At 41.5% G+C, this 24,419-nt stretch overlaps 1 protein-coding gene across 2 annotated transcripts; it reads right to left on the bottom strand.

The window, feature by feature from the left end:
• Window positions 1-1,025: 1,025 nt before the first annotated feature.
• On the bottom strand, window positions 1,026-16,985 carry FRMD8 (FERM domain containing 8). Of its 2 annotated transcripts, none has more exons than XM_075281359.1 (11): window positions 16,940-16,985; window positions 14,129-14,210; window positions 12,957-13,124; window positions 12,763-12,864; window positions 10,737-10,795; window positions 10,171-10,337; window positions 7,410-7,622; window positions 6,636-6,759; window positions 6,061-6,204; window positions 3,993-4,176; window positions 1,026-1,693 (listed from the first exon to the last, which is right to left on the bottom strand). In XM_075281359.1, the coding sequence occupies exons 2-11, from the start codon at window positions 14,208-14,210 to the stop codon at window positions 1,584-1,586; spliced, it is 1,353 nt and encodes a 450-aa protein (XP_075137460.1). In that variant the 5' UTR covers window positions 16,940-16,985; the 3' UTR covers window positions 1,026-1,583. The 2 variants fall into 2 exon arrangements, with proteins under 2 accessions (XP_075137460.1, XP_075137459.1); XM_075281358.1 differs by lacking the exon at window positions 16,940-16,985 and adding an exon at window positions 16,699-16,914.
• Between the last annotated feature and the right edge of the window lie 7,434 nt (window positions 16,986-24,419).

The following is a 24,419-nucleotide window of genomic DNA, read 5'->3' as shown; positions in this document are numbered from 1 at the left end:
CAGGGGCCTGTAGCGAACCCCTGATATGGGCCCCCCCCCCCATTTCTGCGCGCACTATTATACCCCATAGTGGCCCATCACCCAGTATTATGTTCCATTGTGGACACCCATTAACAATTATTATCTTTTCAGACCCCAGAGTATAATAATCGGAGACCAAGAGGGGGATACAAACATAAACATTGTTACTTACCTATCCCTGCTCTCCCCGGTGTCGGCTATCTTCAATGTCAGGAACATCATGTGACCAGGGACCTGCGTCGCAACACATAAGGACGCAGGCCCTGGTCATGTGACATCTGAGACGTCACACAAGTAGGCCCCGAAGCCTTCGCGGAGCGTGGAGAGGTAAGTAACACTGTTTGTTATATTCACTTACCTCTCCTGGGCCTCCAATCATTATACTCGAGGATCTGAAAAGACCTCTCCACCCCGAGTATAATAATGATGTTTGCAGGGCCCGCGGTGTCACTTACCGATCCCGGCCCCTGCCAGGATCGGTAAGTAGGGCCCGTTACCGGCCTATTGAAAAAAACAAACAAACAAAAAAACGCAGCGGTAGTGGCTGTCACCGGACCCCTAATGTCCCGGGCCCTTTGGCAGCTGCCTCCGCTGCTTCACCGATAGTTACGCCAATGTCCATCATGCCTTCCACAATGAGGAGTGACCCAGATGGCTGATGACATGTGCCTTCTGCGATTGGTTAACTTTGAAGTCGAAAGTAGGCGGTGGTCACATTCATATGACTGGACTGTGTATATACAGATGGTGTACACTACCACTTTTCTAGTCATGTATCGTGGGTATAATTCTCAGCATCTTTTCCTATTCTGTATACATGGATGGTGCAAAGTACCACGGGTGTCATTCTCAGCTCAAAATAGAATCAGTCTAGTGGCACCTATTGAAGGAAGCAATATATTGGAGGTGAAAGGTCCTTTTTAATAAAGCACTGAATTGAGGAATGTTATATATTAAATCTATTTATCTATCTATCTATCTAATGGATGAGTCATAAAGAGTGCAACAGTGAAGAGCAATTTATTTCAGCATGTTTTACATGAAATGCATGAGTACAACTGGAGCTGCATTTCAGTATCAAGGGAATAATAATGTTATTTACACATGGAAGACATTAGTTAGTGCAGATCACTCATAAATACCTAAATGCATTGGCCAAAATATGGTTGATGATATTCTGGCCTCTACATTCTCAGATATAGACTCGTACAAAATCCTTTTACTGTTCCAGGAATTAATTTGTGTATGACACAAAAAAAGATGAAGGATAACTTTATATAGTAACACAATTATACAGCTTGGTCACAGGATAGATGTTTCTTGCTCCACAGATATGAAGGCACTTTCTACCTAAAAAAAATTGGATTGCTAAATTTCCAGAGTAAGTGCTACCTCCTGGCTACCATGAAGGTCCATCCCTTTTTGGACACAGCAGTGAAATCATCAGGCACATTTGTTAATATTTTTCATTTTTGGCTTGGTCCATACAGTGGATACTTAAGGTTCTTCAGTGCTTTAGAAGTCTGTTTGGTCTTTGGCTTTGCAATCTACTGCCGCAAAGGTCAGCTTTGGCCGGGTGTCTCCGAGGGCTGCACAGAGGCATATCCGTGAGTCGACTGTCGCGTGAAAAATGATGCTGCTCTTTTAGGCTTCACGCGCTTAATTTCAGTACCTGAAAAAGGAAAGTGATCCGGTCAAGATCCGTATCTCTATATGTATAGCATTTCTGTATATACCACCACTGTGCCAGTATCTTACCACAGTTCCTCTGCCCCATAGCTAAAATAAATTCCATAGATTCACAAGTACAGTAAGTACTTCCCTGATAAACTATAAATGTCATACAACGGGGGTACAGACACACATTGCAGGAACCGTATACAGCTGAAACCTTGCCCTTTCGTACCTATGTAGGTTATTCTGCGGTCATCATAGTTGGGTGGCGTTTTAGATGCTTTTGGTTGTCACATACTGTGCACTTACGCTAGGTTCACACCTGTGTTCGGCACTCCGTTCTGTGGTTTCCGTCTTCTGCATGCAAGAAGACGGAAACCACAGACCGGGTCCGGCCGTGAGAAGTGATGAGCGTTTTATGCTCTCCGCCGCAAAACCATTTTTTTTAAAATCCAGACACAGAGTACTGCATGTCCGACTCTGTGTCTGACAAGAGGGTGTAGTTTGCAATACAACAACGTGTGCAAAAATTGCATCAAATTATTGGTACAAGCAAGTAAATGGTAGAAATAAGACTAATTAAAACAGATTAAAGGGGTTGTCCGGGATATTTTGAAATCCCAAAACTGATCTAAACACCCTCATACTTTCTAAATAACGTTATTAATAAAAAAAAAAAAAAAAAAAAAAAAAAAAATTATTATTTACCCATATCCCTAGGGCAGTCATATGACCACCCCGGGGACATTTCCTGATTATCCAGTGACGATCTGCTCCCCAATTCTAGAAATGGATTGTGACTACTACTTCCCCCATCCACTCCATTCATGCTTACCCATCCATGGCTTCTTCTGGCGAGACGGCTTATCCTCCTTTACTGGCAGAGTGCGCGCACAGCTGCCGGTAAATCACCTGTACTGTGCGTCCACGCATGCGCAGTAGAGGTGACTCGTCACTGGAGAAGGAACGCACACACAGTACAGGAGGAGGAGTGGCCGTATCACAGGAAGAAGCATGGAGGGTAAGTATGTAATATGGGTCGGGGGTAGAGCAGAGTAGGTAGGGAAGGACATATAGGATAGCTAGACAGACAGGGAGGGGGTGTATGAGAGAGGGAGGGGGGAGGGGGAGAGAAGTGAGAGGGGTTAGGAAGTTATATAACAGGAAGCAGATGGATGTAAACAAGTAAGTAGGAGACACTAGGGGTCCCCAGAAATCAGAGAAAGCACACTAACAAGTATATAGGAACATTTATTAACCCATTAATAGCACCAATACACTTTTTTTTTAAAACATTTTTTTTGCCCGGAAAACCCCTTTAAAGTGAGACTATCATTGGTTATAGCGATATAGCACTGGAAGCCTTCTCTGAGCACCGCTTGTGTCATCAGCCTTCCCCGGTTCTCAGAGTCTCCTTTACAGATAATAGATGATCCCTCCTCCTACAGTTCTTCAAGTCTTCCTTCAGAGCAGCTAGTTACGTACAGCGCAATTAAAATCGTGCACATGCGTTGTACGTGACTAGCTGCTCTGGAAACGGTGAAGAACTATAGGAAGAGGGATCTTCTGTAAAGAAGGGAGTGGTGAGAACCAGGGAAGGCGATTGGGCCCCAGCGGTCTCAGACATTATTCAGGAGCCCGGAAGAAGAGGAAGAACAGCGCTGAAGCCCAGGGGAGGGGAGTAACTTTTTTTTTAGGTTTGATCACCTCCCATGAACCTCTGCTCATTATACTCACAGAATCACGTCAGTTATCTGTATCGATTAATTGCCCAGCCCTAACTCAGCTTGTGTATTCATTTACAAGCTATACCACCATTCTGCCGACAGGGCGCAACTGCTTTGATATAAGAAAAGCCATGTAGAGAGAATTCTAAATGCACCTGTATATGAATCATGTATTATTTCCAATTATGTAAATTTATATTATATAAGAGTTAAATTCATTATATTATATTAAGATTACCCCTAAAGATCATAATGGATATTTTGCAAAGAAATCTACAAGCTAAAACCAATTTAGACCATGATATTAGGAGTTCATCTACCTAGGTGACTACTGCAGTCAATCGCTTGGGTATATGGACATGTCACCACTGCAGCCAAAGTGTACAGACCACACTGAGGGGTACCAAAGGGGTAGCACAAAAATAGCAAAAAACTGAGGAGGCACTAATACTACTTTTTATTATTTTACCACCATTTCTGAATTGGACCATTACTCGGAAAACCCATTTAACATGACCAAACTATAATACAGCCATTACTGCCATTCAGGGCTGCTGTCGTTTCACTTACCGTCATCAACGTAATCTATAGTAGCAAGATTTTTAATGCGATTACACAGGACACTCTCCTGTCTGCGTAGCTTGGTGCGTTTCTCAGAAACTTGGGAATTTCCAGGATTAGTGTCTGGAGATGGCAAGTCAATACCTTGACTGAGCTCTATGCAATACTCAATTAAGCCACTCATCAGCTCCGCCTGTAAGAAACAGAACGAGCGCCATGTCATTTAGTCAGCTTGTCAACAGGTTAGAATATATATAAATTGCAATTACGGGAGAATTTAAATTTAAAATCAGATATAAAAACAAATTACTACTATTACGATGTCATGTTCTTCTCCAGTTTTCACAGGTTGTTGCATGTGCTATAGGGACTGGCTTTACTACAGCCAGCCACCACACCATAGGTAATTACCTGCTAAAACGGGAGAGGTGGGAGGGTCCCAGGTGACAGGGACTGGTTCTGATCACATGACCCAGGGTCAGAACCAAGCCAGAATCCCCGGGTCCAGCAAGAAGAAATTATTGGGCAAGTTTAACTCCCTGGACAATGCATTTATAAGGGAATTTCCAGGTTAAAAATAGTGAAGAACTACAGTATTCTAAACCTAGGTCACTAATATCTGATCTGTGGGGGTCTGACATTTGGCACTCTCATCAATCCGACAATGGAACAGGAAGCAGACAGGCATTCATTTCCAGTACCTAGTCTGGCCACTACACAGAGAACAGCGCTGTTGGCTTCCTGCTCCAAACAGCTGATTAGTGATGTGTCAGGTCCTCACTGATCTAATATTAGGGATCTATCCTTACGATAGGTCATCAATATTTTTAGTTGGGAAAACATCATTAAACTAAGGCCCCACATATGGAGTCACAGCCAAAAAGCTCTGCGGTAAAACCGCGGCAGAAACGCATTACGGTTTATGATGCAGTGTTTTTCACAGACAGTCCACGAAGTTTTCCTCTGAGGACTTTCTGCTTCAATTATACCTATATGATTAGAGATGAGCGAACACTGTTCAGATCAGCCGATCCGAACAGCACGCTCCCATAGAAATGAATGGAAGCACCTGTGACGCTGACTTTGCCGGCGACCGGCCGGTGTCACAGGTGCTTCCATTCATTTCTATGGGAGCGTGCTGTTCGGATCGGCTGATCCAAACAGTGTTCGCTCATCTCTATATATGATATATGACTCATACAATAGGCAAAAGCAATCTTTTTTCTAATTGCTGGCGATCTCATACACTCGAATACTAGTCACTATCAGAGGAATACAATGGTGTCTCTTCTTTACAGATGTTGATTGTCTGATCACAATTTTTTTTTTTTTTTTGCTAATAAATTTCACTGATGAAATTGTATGTTATCAACTTTAGACCAATTGACACCTTAAAACAAGACCAGGATTACAATCTTAGGGTGAGTACACACTGAGTATACGCCAGCTTATTCTGAATGTAAAACACGGTCAGAATCAGCGCGTATAAAGCAGTTCCCATTCATTTCTATGGGGAGTGCTCGTATGCCGGCTCCCATAGAAATGAATGGAACTGCTTTATACGCCGCTGATTCTGAACGTGTTTTACGTTCAGAATAAGCTGGCGTATACTCAGTGTGAACTCACCCTTAGGGTGCATTCACACGGAGTAACGTGCTGCGTGATGTGGTACGTATACGGCGTGTGATAGTTTGCGCGCCGTATACGCTCCCATTAATTTTAATGGGAGCCAGGATCACGGCCGCAAAATAACACGGCGTATACGATCCAGGCTCCCATTGAAATCAATGGGAGCGTATATGGTGCTCAAAGTCTCACACGCCGTATATGTGCCACATCACGCGGCACGTTACTCCGTGTGAATGCACCCTTACGATCTATGGCCCGTGCAAGTAAATCCAGAAGGTTACCAATGCTCTCTACAGTGCCAAAACCTCTTTGTTCTAGTTATTTTTGGGGTCGCAGCACATGCCCTCCTGCAAAAACAAACTGCAATCTCCCCATTTAATAAAACATCAGATTATTATAAAGAACTGTCTTATCTAAACACAGACAGAGATCAAAAAGTTCCGGTTACCTGCTTAGAATAGATTTTCAGCAATTTATTTACTGGCGTTCCTTCATTGTCTCCATCAAATTCCAGCCACAGAATATGTTCTTCCTCGCCTGGATACGTGTGATCCCAGGACAGCTCTCCAAACTTTAAACTTAGAAGGACATGCTGGAAGAATAGAACATAACACCCATTTTATTTATTTATTTTTATGTAGATTGTGAGCCACATATAGGGCTCACAATGTACATTTTTTTTCCTATCAGTACGTCTTTGTAGAATGGGAGGAAATCCACCCAAACAGGGGGACAACATACAAACTCCTTGCAGATGATGTTCCTGGCAAGATTCGAACCCAGGACTCCAGCACTGCAGTGCTAACCACTGAGCCACCGTGTTGCCTCACACCCATTTTATTTGAAGGGTTTTCTGGCATAATAAAAACCCACAATGGTCTAACATGCTGTCAATAACTTTTCGTTATGTTACATTTCTTTTAGAACTTAAAATACATTTTTACTATGTTCAACATTTGCAAATTAAATTATAAAGAAATGACTTCTTCTATAAGAGAACACAATAAAGAAATGACAAAATACCTTTTCCTTGCGGTCTATCACCGACACACCTTCCATATTAATGGCTACCGATACAGTTTTGCGGCCATTCCTGTTGAGGAAGCCTTGAGAGGGCTTGTCTACTTCTCCATGGAAAAAGGCACATCTGAAAATAAAATCGAAGTCACTTAAAGGGGTTTTATGGGACTTTTTAATTGATGGCTCATTGCAGGAAGATCCTTGGGCGTCTTGATACTTGGTAGCAGCACTTCTTAAACTATTAGAGATGAGCGAACACTGTTCGGATCAGCCGATCCGAACAGCACGCACCCATAGAAATGAATGGAAGCACCTGTGACGCTGACTTTGCCGGCGGCCGGCGTCACAGGTGCTTCCATTCATTTCTATGGGAGCGTGCTGTTCGGATCGGCTGATCCGAACAGTGTTCGCTCATCTCTATAAACTATACTTTCACTTCACAGACCACGTGACGTCATTCATTATCACTTGGCCTGATCAAGTGAATGGGCTGCACTGCCATACCAAGCACAGCCGCTATACAATTGTAAGATACTGTCCTTGGTAAGTACATAAGATTTTACAGAATTAACTCCAACAATGTAGTCTCTTCAACCAGCTGATCAGCCAGGGGCTTGGGTGTTGAACCCCTGCTGATATGGAATAGATAACCAATCCTAAGAATAGGTCATTAATTAGTAAGCTATATAAACCGCTTTAATATTAGTAGGATTCTAACCTCAGATGCCTCAAATGACATTCATATTGCACCTTGTTACTCCCCATTATCACACATACCCATAGTAAGGAAGCTCATGGCATTTCTTCAAATACTCTTTGAAGTTTATTACATTCCCCTCTTCAGATGTGACATTTTCTGTCGCTGCTTTGTACGTATTCACCAGTGTCTCTTCAAAACTCGCTTGCCGATTTCCTCTATTCCGAAAAGCATTTAGTAGCCCTATCTTCTTTTTGCATATATGTGCAGGAAGAAAGGACTCCAGCTGTGGCCTGTAAGAGAGGAGGCAAAATAATGTCATTTATTCCAGCTATCATATAGAAGAGCGCCATACTGGAGTGCACTACATATACACAGTATTAGGCCCCATGCAGATGACTGTGGTGTGGGTCAGTGGATATCCATGTATTTCACAGACAGCACACTGACCCACTCTTTTCTATGGGCCCGTACACATGACCGCAATTTTCACGGATTGTATGCGAGTCTGGGCTGCATCAGATAGGACAAGTCCTATTCCTCTCCTATTTTGCGGCCTGTGCTTCTGTAGCTCCTAGTCATTTAATCTGATACTGGTGGTTTATAAGAAGCCATAAAGAACCCCCTTAATTTGTTGGGTAATCTAAAACTGGAGTTCACAAGGAAGAGTACTGAACTGTTTAAGCTACACATAGAGTCCCCCAAAGTCTGAATGCCTGGAGTATGGTAGCGCCTGTCAGACGTCTGCACCTGTTTTCACTAGTTGTACACTATCCCCTAACACAGACAGACTGGTGAAAACAGGTGCAATGGCAGATGCAGCCACATGCTGGGTGCACCGAACAGCTCAATTGATACAGAATCAAAGTTGATTTTACTTAGAATTAATATTGCACTTTAATACAAAAAAATTTAAAAAAACTAAACATGTTCACTATATCACTAACCACAGAATATACCTTAACCCCTTCCCGACATCTGCCATACTAGTACAGCGGATGTCGGGTGTTTAACTATGGCGGCCGCCATAGCTGCTGGGTGTCTACTGTTTTACACAGTAGACAACCGGCGCTAATGCTCCTGGTCGGTGCCTGCAACGATTGGGGGCATTAACCCCTCCGGGCGCCACCATTTTCCCGGCAAGCAAGCTCCGGGATCCCATTGCCATGACAGCAGGGAGCCTTGTGAAGGCTTCACGGCCTGTCATTCACTGGCTTCTATTGCAGGCTACTCTATGTAGTCTGCAATAGAAGCCCCAGTATTTTGCAATGCATTAGCATTGTGATGCACTACATTAGTGATCAGACCCCCTGGGGTTCAAGAACCCTAGGGGGTCTAATAAATGCAAGTAAAAAAAAATTCAAAAAAAATTCAAAAATCACCCCCTTTCCCTAGAACACATTTAAAAGTATGTAAATACTGTGAAACACATACATGTTAGGTATTCCTGTGTCCGAAAACGCCCGCTCAAAAAAGAAAATCAAAAAATGCCATCAGCGGGAGGGATTATAAGGGTATTTCCATGAACCTAACCATATGTAAATTGAAGATAATTTAAACAGTTTTGCAGATACAAGAAATTTAGAATTTTGTAGAGTTTTAAAGATTTTCTCTAATCCTCTTAGCGGTGATGGCTTTTGTCTTTATTAGAGACGAGTGAGTACTATTCGAAACTCCCGTTTCGAATAGCACGCACCCTTAGGAATGAATGGACGCAGCCACGCAGGGGGTTAAGAGGCTGGCTGCTGGCAAAGTCTGCATGCCGTCCGCTTCCATTCATTCCTATGGGTGTGTGCTATTCAAAACGGCCATTTTGAATAGTACTCGCTCATCTCTAGTCTTTATCAGTTGCCAATGGATACGACCATGATTAGAGGAACTTTCAATTGTCAGAAATCCAGCCACAATTTATTTCTTCTAGCTGAATTATCTTCTTCTGCATCTAGTTTCTCTCCTTGGTAACTTGTCAACAATAGGGGTAAGTCCATACAGAGTTTTTTGGACTGGAACCTGAGTCGGAGGCCACCTCAGGTTCCGGTCCAAAAACCGGGTAGCCATGACTGAAAGCCGGTGCACTGCACCGGTATCCAGCCACGCACTCCGCTCTGGATTAGGCCCAATGAAGGGCCTAGTCCGGAGGAGGGAATGTCTTCAGGTCAAATCGCGAGGCGACTTTGTCTGAAGAATGAACATCTCGCTTCTTTTTTCCGGGAGCCAGAAGAAACGGCTCCCGGAAAAAACTCCTGAGCCCGAATACGGCCTCAAAATCCTGACCAAAAAAACTCTGTATGAACTTACCCATAGGAAATTATGGCTGGATTTCTGATAAGTACCAGACCACAGAAAGCTCCTGCATTCATGGTCGTATCCACTACCAACCAAACAAGACAGCAGATGACCCCACTAAGATTTTTTTTTTTTTTTTTTAAAGTTAAAAATCTTTACAACTCTGCAAAATGTTTCATTTGTTATATTTAAAAAAAAAATGTTTAACTTTTCATTGCCTATGAATTTATATATAGTCATATTCATGGGAATACCCCTTTAAGTGGTGGAGAAGTAATTTTGATGGTGTTATACTACCTTTAATACCTTCCAGGTTAGATAAATATATGGAAGCTATGCTGCAGTAACCCTCCACTACACACGTTACAGAGTCATATCATCTGGCTCCATCACTGTATACAACGGCTAAAGGCAGCTGCCAACAGTGGCTGATCAATGGCAATACTGAGTGTTTCCTAAGGATAGGTCGTCAATAGCTAGAGAACCCCTTTAATACTATATTTAAAGAAACAGATGATAATGATGTTGAATAAATAAGCATACATGCTTCCATACCTTAGTGCAGAGGGTGTATGTTTTTCATGGCTGTATGGGCCCAGCTCCAAACAGCAGGACAAACCACCCAAGAGTTCACAGTCCTCTATATCACATGGGTACCTGCCCTCCAGAACATTGTATTTTGCCTCCTCGTACAGCAGGCGCAATATGCCCGTATCAGAAATCTGCAAAAAAGAGAAATAATACTGTTAGGTCTAAATGTCAATTCAATTCTTAATTTTTTAAGCGACACACAGCCCATGTGATCATATGTCGTGCTAAGATTATATCTGTATTTTCATACCAATTAGTTTGGAATTTGTAACTGGAAATAAAAATTATTTTTTTATTTATTTGTTTTTAAATAATCTACTAATTTATATATGGCTATGTTCATGGGAAAACCCCATTAAAAGCATAGGGGGGTCTGTCTTATGGCAAATTTAACAAGAAGTTGTAGTATTGTATATTGTGTGACATGTACACGGCCTCAAAAGCCTCAAAATGTTGCCAAAAGAAGAAGTTCTAGCTCCGGAGAACCTACCGCTAGTGCTTTACTGACATAAATAGTCATTTCCACATACCTGAAGTTCTCTACTTTTGGGAAAGAAAATATTTCTACGGAACTGGAGTGTAGGCTCATCTGAGAGAAGAAATAAAAAAAGAAAAAAGAAAATGTATTGCACAGTATTACACCTTAATTCTTAACCCCCTCCCCCAACAGTGAGGTTTTCAGTTTTTACTTCATTTTGTTTTCAGTTCCAGATTCTGACCCGTAGCTTTTTATATATCTCTATTTCTCACTACTAAATTGTGTGTCTTTTTCTTATGTAGATTATGAGCCCCACATAGAGCTCACAATCTACATTTTCCCCCTATCAGTATGTCTTTGGAATATGGGAAGAAATCCATGCAAACACAAGGAGAACATACAAACTCCTTGCAGATGTTGTCCTTGGCAGGATTCGAACCACTGAGCCACCGTGTTGCCCCAGGGTTCTTTTGTTTTTGCAGGATAAGCTGGAGTTTTTATTGGTACCATTAGAGGATACATAAGTTGTTTTTTTTGTTTGTTTTTTTTTTAAATCACTTTTTATTCACTCCATCACAGTTTTTCAACATATGGGATAAATACTTTGATATGGACATTTTTTGGTATGCAACTCCTATGCAAATTTAATAAAGAACAACACTTTACTGGATTTCTTGTTTTCACTTATGAATATGGTCAGCAGGCTCAAAGGGATCCTATCATTCAAACTCATTTTTTTCTCACTAACACGTCATTATAGCCTTAAGAAAGGCTATTTCTCTCCTACCATTCGATGTCTTCTCCACGCCGCCGTTCACTTGAAGTCCCGTTTTTTGGTTTTTTTTATTTATTTATTTTTTTTAAAATGTAGATTGTGAGCGCTATGTGGGGCTCACAATGTACATTTTTTTCCTATCAGTACGTCTTTGGAATATGGGATGGAAATCCATGCAAACACGGGGAAAACATACAAACTCCTTGCAGATGGTTTTTTGCCCTTGGCGGGATTTGAACACCAGGACTCCAGCGCTGCAAGGCTGCAGTGCTAACCACTGAGCCACCGTGTGGCCCCTGAAGTCCCGTTTTTTTGTCGGTATGCAAATGAGTTCTATCGCAGCACTGGGGATGGGCCCAATGTTACGAGAGAACTCTCTCCAGCGCCACCTCTATCTTCTTCAGCAACGGCCTCTTCATGAGTCTCCTTCCGGCACACGGGGGGGGGGGGGGGGAGAAGAAGACTGAAGTCTGCTATGAATCTGCATGTATACTGTACATAACAGCCATCAAACAGAGTTGACAGGGTCTTGAATACAACAGAATCATAACTTTTAGGTTAACGCCTACATAGCGTCCTGCAAAAAACAAAGTGCCAACACATCGTGGTTTTTCTAGCATTGTTTTTTCACAGACAGTCCGCAGATGTTTTCTTTGCAGACTTTCTGCTTCCATTATACCTGTAGAGGAACCACCAGTATAGTAGGGAAATTGTCTCCCTATTATACGGCCTTTAAACAGTTCAGCAAGCGTGATGATGGAACCACTTTATATAAACTATGATGTACTGGTTGCCTTATTGGACTTGCTTAAAAATACACATTGTGCTATTAAAGAGGACCTTTCATGGTTTGGGGCACAGGCAGTTCTATATATTGCTGGAGAGCCGACAGTGCTCTGAATTCAGTGCACTGTCAGCTTTCCCAATCTGTGCCCTGGGTGAAGAGCTATCGGTCCCAGTACCAGAGCTCTTCACAGTCAGAAGGACGTTTCTGACAGTCAGTCAGGTACGTCCTTCTTCACTGTAGCGCCTATATACTCGTCTATGGACAAGGACTGTGAGCAGAGGGAGGGGACGTTCCTCCCCGCTCACACAGTACAGCGCTATAGGCGCTGCTGTGAAGAAGGACGTACCTGACAGACTGTCAGATACGTCCTTCTGACTGTGAAGAGTTACGGTACAGAGACCGCTAGCGCTTTACCCGGCACTGTCGGCTTTCCAGCACTATATAGAACTGCCTGTGCCCCAAACCATGAAAGGTCCTATTTAAGCAACATTCAAAGAATGAGAAATGATAATTTACCGTGGTGAACATCCTCTAGTGTACAATTTGTGAACCGTGCCAGTAGATCATGCCACTGTCTACAGACTTTGTAGGGATGATGCTTTGGTTTGAGTTGTACTTCTGCAAAATGGATAGAAAAACAGCAGAGTTAAAGCAAATAATCCAATAATTTTAGTTGTGAAGTAGGCCTATGAGATCTTCAAGCTCTTTACCTAAAAATGGAGAAATAAGCCACAGAGAGAAGACTTCCTGAGCAATATCAGGGAGATTAAGAACTTCTATAACTTTCCTGTGCAATTCATGTGCTGTTGTGGCGGAAAGGCCGTCTACTGTAAGTGGGATGGCGCCATCATTTACCAAGTATACGATCACATCCACGGCTAGGGAGAGAAAAGATAGGAGGATTTCAGCAATATGTAATATTATTATTCTGAATGTATAACAAGGACTTTGACAATGTATCTGGACTGCTAATAAAGCAGATATTTATTGCCCAATACTAAAACATTTTTTTTAAATAATACATTTGAAGCCAATGTCGCATTTTGTAAAATTTTTCTTTAATATGTAGTGGGATCAGTCACTCGTTTGACAGCTGACATTAATCCTATTAAGCCTCACCTCTGGCGGGATCTAATGAGTGTACTTAGATGATGGGCATAGGGGCGTTTATTAGACATCCCCTACAATGACACCCAATCACAACCCATGACAGTGTTACATTGGTTACAAGTATCTCTATTTAACTGCTGTATCCATTACAAGGAGGGGGGGGGGTCTCTCGCGTGAACAATCCAGCAGTAGCAGCAGCTAGGGCGGTGGTGTTGGTAGGCCAAACCACGGACTCAGCCATGATCAGCTGCAAAGTTCCTCCAATTCACATAAAAGCCAATCATTGAGTTTCCATGAAAGTAAATCTAACTAATATAATTAAAAATGATTTTGGAGCTGGCATCAGTAACTCTCTTCCAATTCCACCCAAAACTGTCCCCCAACTCCACAGCCCTGGTGGTAGCCATTCACTTTTATACCAACTTTTGTGGCGGCAGAAAAATAGAAAAAAAAAAATGTATACAAACCAGAAGTAAATCCTTTTTCTATTAAAGTCAATGGATCGGTGTGTTTTTCTTGTAATATATATATTGATAATATATATATATTACTTTTTTATTTTATTTTATTTATTTTTTTTGGGGGGAGGGGGGTTTCAAACCTCATCTCACATTCAGGTGTTAACAAGGAATAATAATAATCTTTTAAAAAAAACTGTGACAGAAAAAAGAAGCAGATGTGAATTCAGTGCAAAATATATACTAATAGGCTTTCCTTTGTTAATTCATGTGTCAAAAGAAAATAATTTTGGAGACCAGTTTTATATACATACACCGTGCCCCTGAAGAAGACACACTGCTTCGCAAGAGATACTCATTGATGGCTGATGGTGGGGAGGTTCCACTTCTATCCATCTGAACAAATAGGAAAAAAAAATAAGTGAGAATAACACAGGCACTCCATGGATATTACTCTATAAACTCTATACTGCATTGTAATTATCGTATTTGGACTTATGCTATATTCACATCTGTGTCTGTTGTTCTGGTCTGTCGGAGGACCATCGGTCAGGGTATTCCCATTCACTTAAATCAAGCTGGCAATACACATTAGATGTATGTTGGACAAACAAGTGGATTTTGGGGAAACCTGTCAATCATCTGATGTGTATGGAGTATGAGGGGGAAGGGATAGGCATGTTAAAATTCCACACCCTATTATTCTAAGGATGATAAGTCAGTTCCCGAGGAGTCAGTGGCTTATTCCCTTGTCCCTACTGACATACACTTTCGGCCAAGCACACATGGTTATGAGAGGGATTGGCAAAGATGGCTGTCGACTGACAGGTATCCCATGTATATGGCCAACTTCGATCTTAAGAGAGATAAAGATGGATTACCAGCTCATTCACGGATTATATCCGGAGGCTAAAAACTAGTCCAGACAATGCGCTGCTCATTACAACATGCCAGATCTCTCACTCAACATGTAACTGTGTGCAGCACATTTTCTGGTCAAGTTCTCTGTCTCTAGATATTAACATGGAGTTTTTTTTTTAAGTATTTTTTTTTTTTTTTAACTTTGAGACCTAAAGTAAAAATCTAAAATAAGAGTAATAATTAAAAGGTCCAAAATATATTCTGACTAGCTAGTACCCGCGACTTCGTCTGCGGTGATTGTAGAAGTCACACACACACGTCATATATATCTAGATCTGTGAGGAATTGGTATAGAAAGTATACTGGAAAATTGCAGAACTTTTCATTCTACAAACAATAACATTTATTTGCTCAACCCCTTAAGGCTACCTAGAAAAGAAGAGTGTAAATACATTTAGAGATGGCTGTATACACAGTAATGGGGAGAAAGCTGTCAATCAGCAGCAAACAACAAAACTGGGAAACCTGCAGCTCAGGAATAGCAACAACTCTGGGTTCACTATGCTCAGATCATGCTGCACCTCATAAACACTGACTTTAAAGAGGACCTGTCACCACTTCCACCAATTCAAGTTCTTAGCATTTATTAATAGGCACGGATCCCAGTGCAGTTGGAATTTTCTCTTTAGCCCCCTCCATTCCTGAACAACAAGTGCAGTTAGTTTTGGTGCCTAATGTGCTATTTTAAGAGGACCTTTCATCACTTGGGGCACATGCGGTTTTATATACTGCTAGAAAGCAGACAGTGCGCTGAATTCAGCACACTGTCGGCTTTCATGATCTGTGCCCTGGGTGAAGAGCTAGCGGTGCCGGTACCTTAGCTCTTCACAGTCAGAAGGGCATTTCTGATAGTCAATCACTGAACGCCATTCCTCACAGCAGAGCCTATAGAGCTGTATTGTGAGAGCGGGAAGGAACACCTCCCCCAGTACTTGTCTATGGATGAGTACTGTGAGGAGAGGGAGGGGGCGTTCCTCACCGCTCTCACAATATGGTGCAAAAAAAAATTCTGTCACCAGAACCCAGCCCCCCACATTTTGATAGGTTACGGTGGCCTGAATCAGGCAGACCCCCCCCACACACACACGTTGTGAATCAGTGACTCCATTACAGAGATAAAGTGTTGTCATTAGAGATGAGCGAGTACTGTTCGGATCAGCTGATCCGAACAGCATGCTCCATAGAAATGAATGGATGCACCTGGTACTTCGCATTGACGTCGGCCGGCCGCTTAACCCCCCGCGTTCCGGCTACGTCCATTCATTTCTATGCGAGCGTGCTGTTCGGATCGGCTGATCCGAACAGTACTCGCTCATCTCTAGTTGTCATTGATCCAATGAGCTAATTTGCAAATTGACAAAAACACTGATCTTGACAATGGAGGCAGCGAGTCACAAAACACTGCCTGACTCAGGTCACCATAACCTATCTACCTGCAGGGCTGGGCTGATCAGGCTGGGTTCTGGTGACAGGTTTAATATAGTAACTATAAAATGGTTACTAAAAATAGTAATGTATAAATTAGCAACCTAATAAATTACAAGTCATGCAAATTCAATGAGAAAATATTCATACACAAATATTTTATATATACTGATCTATCATATCTCTATACACACACATTTCTATATTGAAACAATATATATATATATATATATATATATATATATATATATATATATATATATATGCGAGTGTATAGATAGAGAGCTGTAGCAGAGTTAACTTGAACTTCTGCAATTGGTTACATTGTTATAGTGTGAGATCTGATCACAGAAGGCAACAACAACACAAACAAAAAAAGTCATTGGGAAAACACTTCCTAGCTTTTGTTGTCTTCTTTGATCAGATATCACACTAACAATTTAACCAATTGCAGAAGTTCAGGTTAACTATATATCTAATCTCAATCAATATATATCTGTTTCTATATAGCAATATATACACATATGCGCACACACACATAATATACTGTATATATATTAGTGTAGATCAGATGGCAGTAGTTCTCCTCCCCTTCTCGATAACTTCAGAGACCTTTGCACTTGTTGAGCCTGGTAACATACGGCACTCCTGTCCAGACTATGTCCTGTACAGACTATGCGGAACAAACTAATATGAATGAAATACCGCAGACTAATATTCTTAAACACAATGCACACCAAGTAAACCCTTGCCTATACCGCACCCACAGCGGCGCTCACCTTACTGCAGACTCCGTACCAACTCCCGTTTACTTGCTCCCCACTTTGGTTTAACCAGGAAGCTGACGTCACCAAACCACCGCAGCCACCAGCCAATCACAGCACGCACTCTGCGTTCCATGCCTCACCGCGCTCGAAAAGCCAACTCAGACGTCAGCCAATAGTGATCACGTCCCCGCCCCTTTCCGGTCGTTGCCGCTGTAGTACTGTTGTGGAATGAGCCGCCTGTACAGAATTCCAGCTCACAGTCTGGGGTGACGTCACCGCGCAGCCCACAACAGTGCAGTGCGCATGCGTCTTACTCCTTTCCCGCCTAATCCGTCTGGAATGTGTGGAAAGTATCCAGGATACAGAGACTCAGAGGAAAACAACATGTGCCAACCGGCGGGGTCACCCATAGTTTAGGGCTATTAATTAAAGGGCATTTTCCATATGTTGTGGTGATGGTGGGGTAATATTATGTTGCTAAAGCACTGAAAGAAAATCATGGGGTTCCAGTTTTATTACACAATGTTTTTTGGTGAAGAAAAAATCTAGAAATCTAGAGTGTTCCTCATCTTTTCTCTTAAATATTATATATATGTATATATACATATACACATACAATATATATATATATATATATATATATATATATATAATATTTCTAGGGTCAGGGTGTGTTCACAGTAGCGTTTGGTGGACTCAGCCCCCCATTCTGCACATAAGGGAGAAATCTGCTGGAGGACCCCCAACAATCTGAAACCTTATTCCAGTGGCGTAACTAGGAATGGCAGGACCCCAGACCCGAAGCGCAGGAGAGGTAAGTAACAGTGTATTTTATGTTCCTTCACCTCCCCTGGCCCAACAATCATTATATCTTGGGGTCTGAAAAGACCCCCGAGTATGATGATATTGGTTTTTGTGGGGTTCGCTGGCCCACGGCCTCACCGATCTCCGCTCCTGCTCACAGCTGCAATCGGTCTGATGTCTGGACCATTTTTTTTTGGTTCCGATCACCTTTGGGGCATAGTGACTGCAGGACACATCAATGTGTAGAAAACAGCAAAATATTTATGTATTTCATACTAGTTACAGATTTTCCTTTGTCGGCACTCCCATTGAAATAATTGGGCAAGTGTGCACACTGCCTGACCACTGCATGACCTAAACATATCATATGGTCATGTGCTAGACACCCAAGTGAATGGCTCGTTACAGGACTGATGTCTGATTACTGTACTGTCACTGTAATGAGCTGTGCACCTGTGTGTCCATCACATGACTATGGACTGTATATCACATGACCATGGACTGTATACCACATGACCGTGGCCTGTATATCGCATGACCGTGGCCTGTATATCGCATGACCGTGGACTGTATACCACATGACCGTGGACTGTATATCGCATGACCGTGGACTGTATATCGCATGACCGTGGACTGTATATCGCATGACCATGGACTAATTTTTATCCATTTTAACTAACCAAAGAATGACAGCAAGCAGAGATCTGGGAAACTCTGAGGAATTGATACAGAAAGTATATTTATTACTTATGACTATGCAAGCAATATGAGACAGTGAAACAGTACCGATACTCGCCGCTACAGTTTATACAGTGATTGAGCAGTGCGGCTACTGGATTATATACAACACCAAGAATCATGGTGTCTTGATACAGCTCATCTGCGGAGGTCCTGGATGTCGGACCCCCACTGATCTAAGAATAAGCAATCAATACTAGAAACCTGTATAATCCCTTTAAAAACTGCATCTGAAAACCTGAATGTGTAAACACACCACAAGGATAAAGACACAATAGGAGAATAATGATTGTGCTACCGGTCTTCCTCCTTCATGTTCTTTGTGTCAGTCACTGTAATGAAGTTTAATCTCAGTCAGAAGATTAACAAGAGAGGGTGGTCTGTCTAGACAACTGTATGACCCTGGAAGCCATACTGTCGCCTGCTTATGTCATTGGGCTTTGGCTCCTGTCATCCGTTTCAAAGGTGAAATACTTAAAAGCATTTTGTTTGTGCCCTAATATATAATATAATGAGTGTAAACTTTCAAGAATGTTCAGAATGTAGCACATTTGCTTCTAAACAGCCAATACAAAAATTTTGCCTACTAGGAACATACTTATCACACATCACGACCTAGTACATTGTCTGAGCCTGCAGGTATTTCCACATAAATTGAACCTGTACCACAGTTTTTGGATTTTTTTGTCAGTGTGGGTAGGGTTCTCAATTGGTAAAATGCCAGAAAAACTGTAAACCGGGAGAACCATTGCTCCGAACTAGAATATTTGTTATTTCTCTTGCCCTCATGAAAGCAGAATTGCCACCATAAGGTTATGTTCACACATAGGAATTTGGAGCAGATTTTGATACAGAAGGATGAAAAATGAAGAGTGATCTGAGGCAGTAGTCAATTCCTCTTCAGTTTTGCTGACTGAATGGGTTCTTATAGTTAAAGCAGGTTCTATAGGTCCACATATCCAATTTTTCTTGTTTTAGCACACCTTGATGTTTTCTTTTGCGCCAGTTTTGAAAATCTATGCGATTGAGTCTTCCAGCATAGGAAGAAGCAAATCCCAAATCTATGATTTCTAAATGTCCTATAAAGCACAAAAATGTATACTCCTATTTCTCTGTTATGTGATTTCAGATAACGTCACCGCAGTTGGCAGCAAGATAACATTTGTAATGGAAGTGGCTGGTGAACTGTGGTACGGGAACAATACAGTATTGAAATGGTGAGTATGAAATAACCCATAGAAACAAAGATAACCCATTAAACAGGAGCTTTCATGTCCTCACAGATCAGTGGTATGAGAACATGAAAGGTCCGATTTAAAGGGTGGCTCTATGAGTAGAACCAGATTTAGATTTCTAGATAATTAAAAGTGAAACATTTTTGCAAATATAACAATTAAACAGTTTTAAAGATTTCCTCCAATCATCTTAGGCCCGGTTCACATCTGTGGTTGAGTTTTCTTTCGGGAAGTCTACTTGGGGGACCCCCTGAATGTAAACCTATCCACATAAGAAAGCAGTTACCTGAAGAAAACCGCAGGCCCATAGACTATTACTATTTGATGCCTGCCTCCTTTTGGGAGAAGGACGTAAAGGTAACCATATACTCCAAGATTACTCTTGGTATTATAAATCTCATGATTAATTGGTATTGCAACTACTAATGTAGGAAACCGGTGTAAACAGTGGCTTAACTAGGAATGGCGGGGCCCCGAGGTGAACTTTTGACATGGCCCGAAGCCTGTCTGAAACCCGGAGAAGTAAGTAACAGTGTTTTTTATGTTCCCTTCCTCTTCTGGGCCCCCGATCATTATACTAAGGGGTCTGAAAAGGCCCCCGAGCATAATAATAGTGTTTGTGGGGCGGTGTGACTTACCAATCCCAGCCCCTGCCAGTATCAGTAAGTAAATAGGGCCCGTTACCAGATGGAGTAACTCCACTCTGTAATGGCCTATTAAGAAAAAAAGCAACTCAGTGGTAGCGGCTGTCACCGGGCCCCTAATATCCCGGCCCCTGTGGCAGCCACTCCTGGGTGTAAATTATGATGAATTTGGCAAGCATGGTGGCACTATACTAAGCCCCCTTTATGGAAAGTGGTGAGGATGGTGATAAATGGCACTTTATAGCCCATGGGGTCTGCAGGTTTCCTTAGGTAATCACTTTTTTGTGCGTATAGGTTTCCGTTCAGGGTGTTCCCATGCGATTCTCCAAACAGAATCCCGAACACAGATGTGAACTGGGCCTAAGAGGAACAACCATCTATTGTTTAGATCAGTTGCTTGTGTATATAACCTTGAATGCAGCAACTCTCTATGGCCTGGGACTTGTCAGAAACCCAGCCATGATTTCCTTGTTATGGCCAAGCTGTCTACTCATGCCTGATAAGCTGGCCACAATAAGGAAATAACAGCTGGGTTTCTGACAAGTTCCAGACCATTAGTGTCAGACTGGTTCACCATTGTGTCGGGAATAATACTAAGTCGGCCCCACTGACAGTGCACTGATATTGATACTGGAAACGAATAGCACGGATATCTCTGGAACCAGGGCAGATACTTGCAAAACAGAAATTGTGCTGAATTCAGCGCACTGTAAGCTTTCCAGTGGAATATAACATGGCTTATTTTTGTGGACAGGAAAGGCCCTCTTTAAGACTCAGACTATTAAATATTTCTTTAGAAAACACTTTATAGGGCAAAATTATTATCTTATGTATTTTGTGCTTTGTGAATTGCTAATCTTGATGTAAAGAGAAATTAGCAAAAGAGGTGTGAGAGAAATATAATAACATGAGAAATCATCCCCATAAACCTGAAGCTTAAATAGCATTGGACAAAGCTTTGTCAGTAGACGGATTAACATTCAGAATAGGGAGGTTGTAGCAACCAATATTTATATGTTGCTGAATGGTTGTATGAACAGATGGTGGTGTGAACAGCTGTGGGAGCGACACACACTAAAAATGACTTCGTCCGGACGTCAGCAATACTATTTATGTTTTTGATCACTAAATAAGCTAGTGAGGTTGGAAAATAACCTGCAAACGCTAACAATATAATAACCTTCTATTAGGTTTTAACATGTTTACTAAGTCACATTGAGCACTTTGTTTTACAGAAAAAAAATGTAATGCATTTAAATGTATTTTCAAGTAGTTTTGTGATAGAAAGAAGAAGCAGGGTGTTTCTTTTCAATCAGCTTTTTCATGAATGTAAATGTTATTTCCATGTTTCTCATTTATTTCAGTGTCTCACTCCAGAAGGAAATACGCAAAAAGGCTGAACCAAAATGTTGCAGAACCAGAATATATTCCACAAAATAGTTCATGAAGACATAAGTGCTATTTTTTGCTTGCTTTGATGGTCTGCTATATCCGGGGTCCATCCAATAGAGCCCCCCTTTGAAGACTCACACGATACTGAAGGTCTGAACTGAACTTTGTAAGTTATCTACTCCCCTTATTTTTGTCACTTATAGGTAACCATCTGTTAACATGTGTCAGGGTTTTTAGAGCTTACACAATACAACAGTTAACTAGTTAGCCATGTGAGGTTCAAGTTGGTGGCCTATAGAGATGAGCAAACTCTAGTTTCAAATACCTCACTCCCATAGGAATCAATGGAAGTGGCCGAACACCAAGGGGTTAAGCGCCGGCCGCTTCCATTCATTCCTATGGAGTTAGGTATTCGAAACTAGAGTTTCGAATACTATTTGCTTATCTCTAGTGGCCTATGCTTAGGATGAACCATCAATATTAGACTGTGAGAAGCAAAAAAGTCAATGGTACCGCACACTCTAAAATTATATGTGGTGCTAGCGAAAAAAGGTCCTTCGACCCAAATATACTAGTGAAAATAGATTTTGCTGCACACACTGTTTTGTGATCAAAGGAATATAGAGATTTATTTTACAATATAGTTAATGTCTTTTGACACAATGCAAAATATTGACATAGAAAGACAGGCTAGATCAATTGGATATGACGTTTCGGTCCTTAGACCTTCATCAGATGCGATCTAGTGTGGTAGCAGGATCAGTATAAGTGTCAAGGAATTACATATTGTTTAGAAAAGGATAGGGGATACATTTCAGATTGCTGATCCATTTCATCCCTGCCTGGGTCCCGTGTTCATCACTACTTGCTGGCCCTTCTTGATACACAGGAAGTGACCACTCAGGTAGACTCCTCAGCCCATGATTTGCTGTCTAGCATTTTCTGTGTGTGGAGAGGAAGGAGAGACCAGCACTGAAACAGGACAGGTGGTATGTCGATGAGGAGAGTATTGTTTGTTGTAGTTTAAACCTACACAGAGCTCTTTTCCCACCATAGAACCCTTTAATTGTTGCAAAAAATGACTCCAACTCCCATCTTCTTTACTTTAGGTACTAAGAACCACCTTACCAGCGGATTTCTCTTTACTGTGCCAGGGAACATAAGTTAATAGTAAAATCAGAAAGAAAATCTGATGTTTTTGACTTGAAATGACAAACAGTAAATCAAGTTTTTAGAATAGTTTATTTGAATAACAATAGAGTATCATGGGAAAAAGATGAAGAAATCGAACATTATACATGTAAAGTAAATCCAATTTTTAATTTGATCGAACAACATATTGGATTCTGTTCATTGGTCACATCTGTATTTGTTTAAGATATTCAATTAAAACATTGCAGAGAAATATCTATTGATGAGCAAATACAACGCCGAATCACAAGTAAAATCTCTGCTGGTTCAGTACAATGTGTATTCCTATAGACATGATTATGACAGTGGTTGGTAGGTATACAGGGAATCATGTAATGTGTAGTGATGTGTTTTTATTAGGGTGATGGCTTGTGAGGAAATATCTGAACACAACATGAATAATGGATAAAAGTAGCGTCCTTGTGTCTACCAGTAAACAGTCTGAGATGTGGATATGTGGCACAAGAAATCTGCTCCCTGTGAATGGTGAAATTAAAATCTATGGGGTTTGGATTTTAAAGTGAAATCAGACATGTGTAGTACGGTGCTTTATGGTTAAAGGCTTTTCTGGCTTTCTAAAATAGATGCCATATCCTTAGAAGAGGCTGTCATTGTGAGATCAGTGGGATTTTAGTTTTCGATAAGCTATGTGAAGGTACTTGTGTCTTTATGGTTTATGCTGTACCATATAAGCACAGCTCTATGCCTTTAATTATTTATATTTTTGCTATTGTGTTGGGGGGTTGTGGTGGTGGTGGACATTTTTGTAATATACTTTATTAACCTAACTTCTTTTTCAATAGAAAACAGGCTTTAAAGATTCCAATAGCAATGCTCCAACTGAGCCTTAGGTAAAGCAATGATTGCAGTGAAAGCCATGGTGGAAACCAGTTGAGTTCATCTGGCCACTACCATGAGTGGGTCTGCTGTTTGCATGTCTGCTATGGAAATCCTGCAGTGGACCCATCTGGGTGCCTGTAGCCTTATGAAGTTCAGCAGCAGTTAGTTCACAGAATTGTATAACACAGTAGTTACTGAAAAACCTTTCGTGGACCGGAGCCCCTCATGGCAAGAAAACGTGGAGGAAAAAGTGTGGTTTTACAATCACAGCAAAGTGAATGGGATTCTAGTGTATCGCATCCCCACTTTGCTGGAAAATACACGCAGCAGACATGGTTTTGGAAATTGCAGCGTGTCAATTATACTTAGGATGTGCTGATGGTTTCCCTATAGGTATAGATGAAGCAGAAAGCCTGCGAAGGAAACCTCTAATCTTTTTGTGAAAAACACTGCTGGTCACCACATGGGGCCATAGCTCAAAAGTCAGAGAAACTATATTTGATGGCAAATGAGTGATTGGCAGAGGAAAAATGAATGTCCTGCAAAAGCGACCTATGACAGATGAGCGATATGTGTGTAAAGTTATCAGATATGTTTAGTCTTGGGTCATTATTTAGTCAATAATATTGTTCAGATTTTACCCCTAAT

This window comes from Leptodactylus fuscus, chromosome 7 (genome assembly GCF_031893055.1).
Source record: "Leptodactylus fuscus isolate aLepFus1 chromosome 7, aLepFus1.hap2, whole genome shotgun sequence".
Taxonomy (NCBI): Eukaryota; Metazoa; Chordata; class Amphibia; order Anura; family Leptodactylidae; genus Leptodactylus; species Leptodactylus fuscus.
The sequence above is the reverse complement of the archived record's forward strand: the minus strand, read 5'-3'. Positions and strand labels throughout refer to the sequence as shown.

Bases quoted from the DNA above. Each gene is read 5' to 3' on its own strand.
- FRMD8 (XM_075281359.1), bottom strand. From the start codon at position 14,210: ATGGATAGAAGTGGAACCTCCCCACCATCAGCCATCAATGAGTATCTC. The intron at 10,338-10,736 runs GTATGTGGAAAT...TCTTTTTTGCAG, and splicing joins CCAAAAGTAGAGAACTTCAG to ATTTCTGATACGGGCATATT. The intron at 1,694-3,992 runs GTAAGTGAAACG...TTCCTTTTTCAG, and splicing joins TATAGATTACGTTGATGACG to GTACTGAAATTAAGCGCGTG.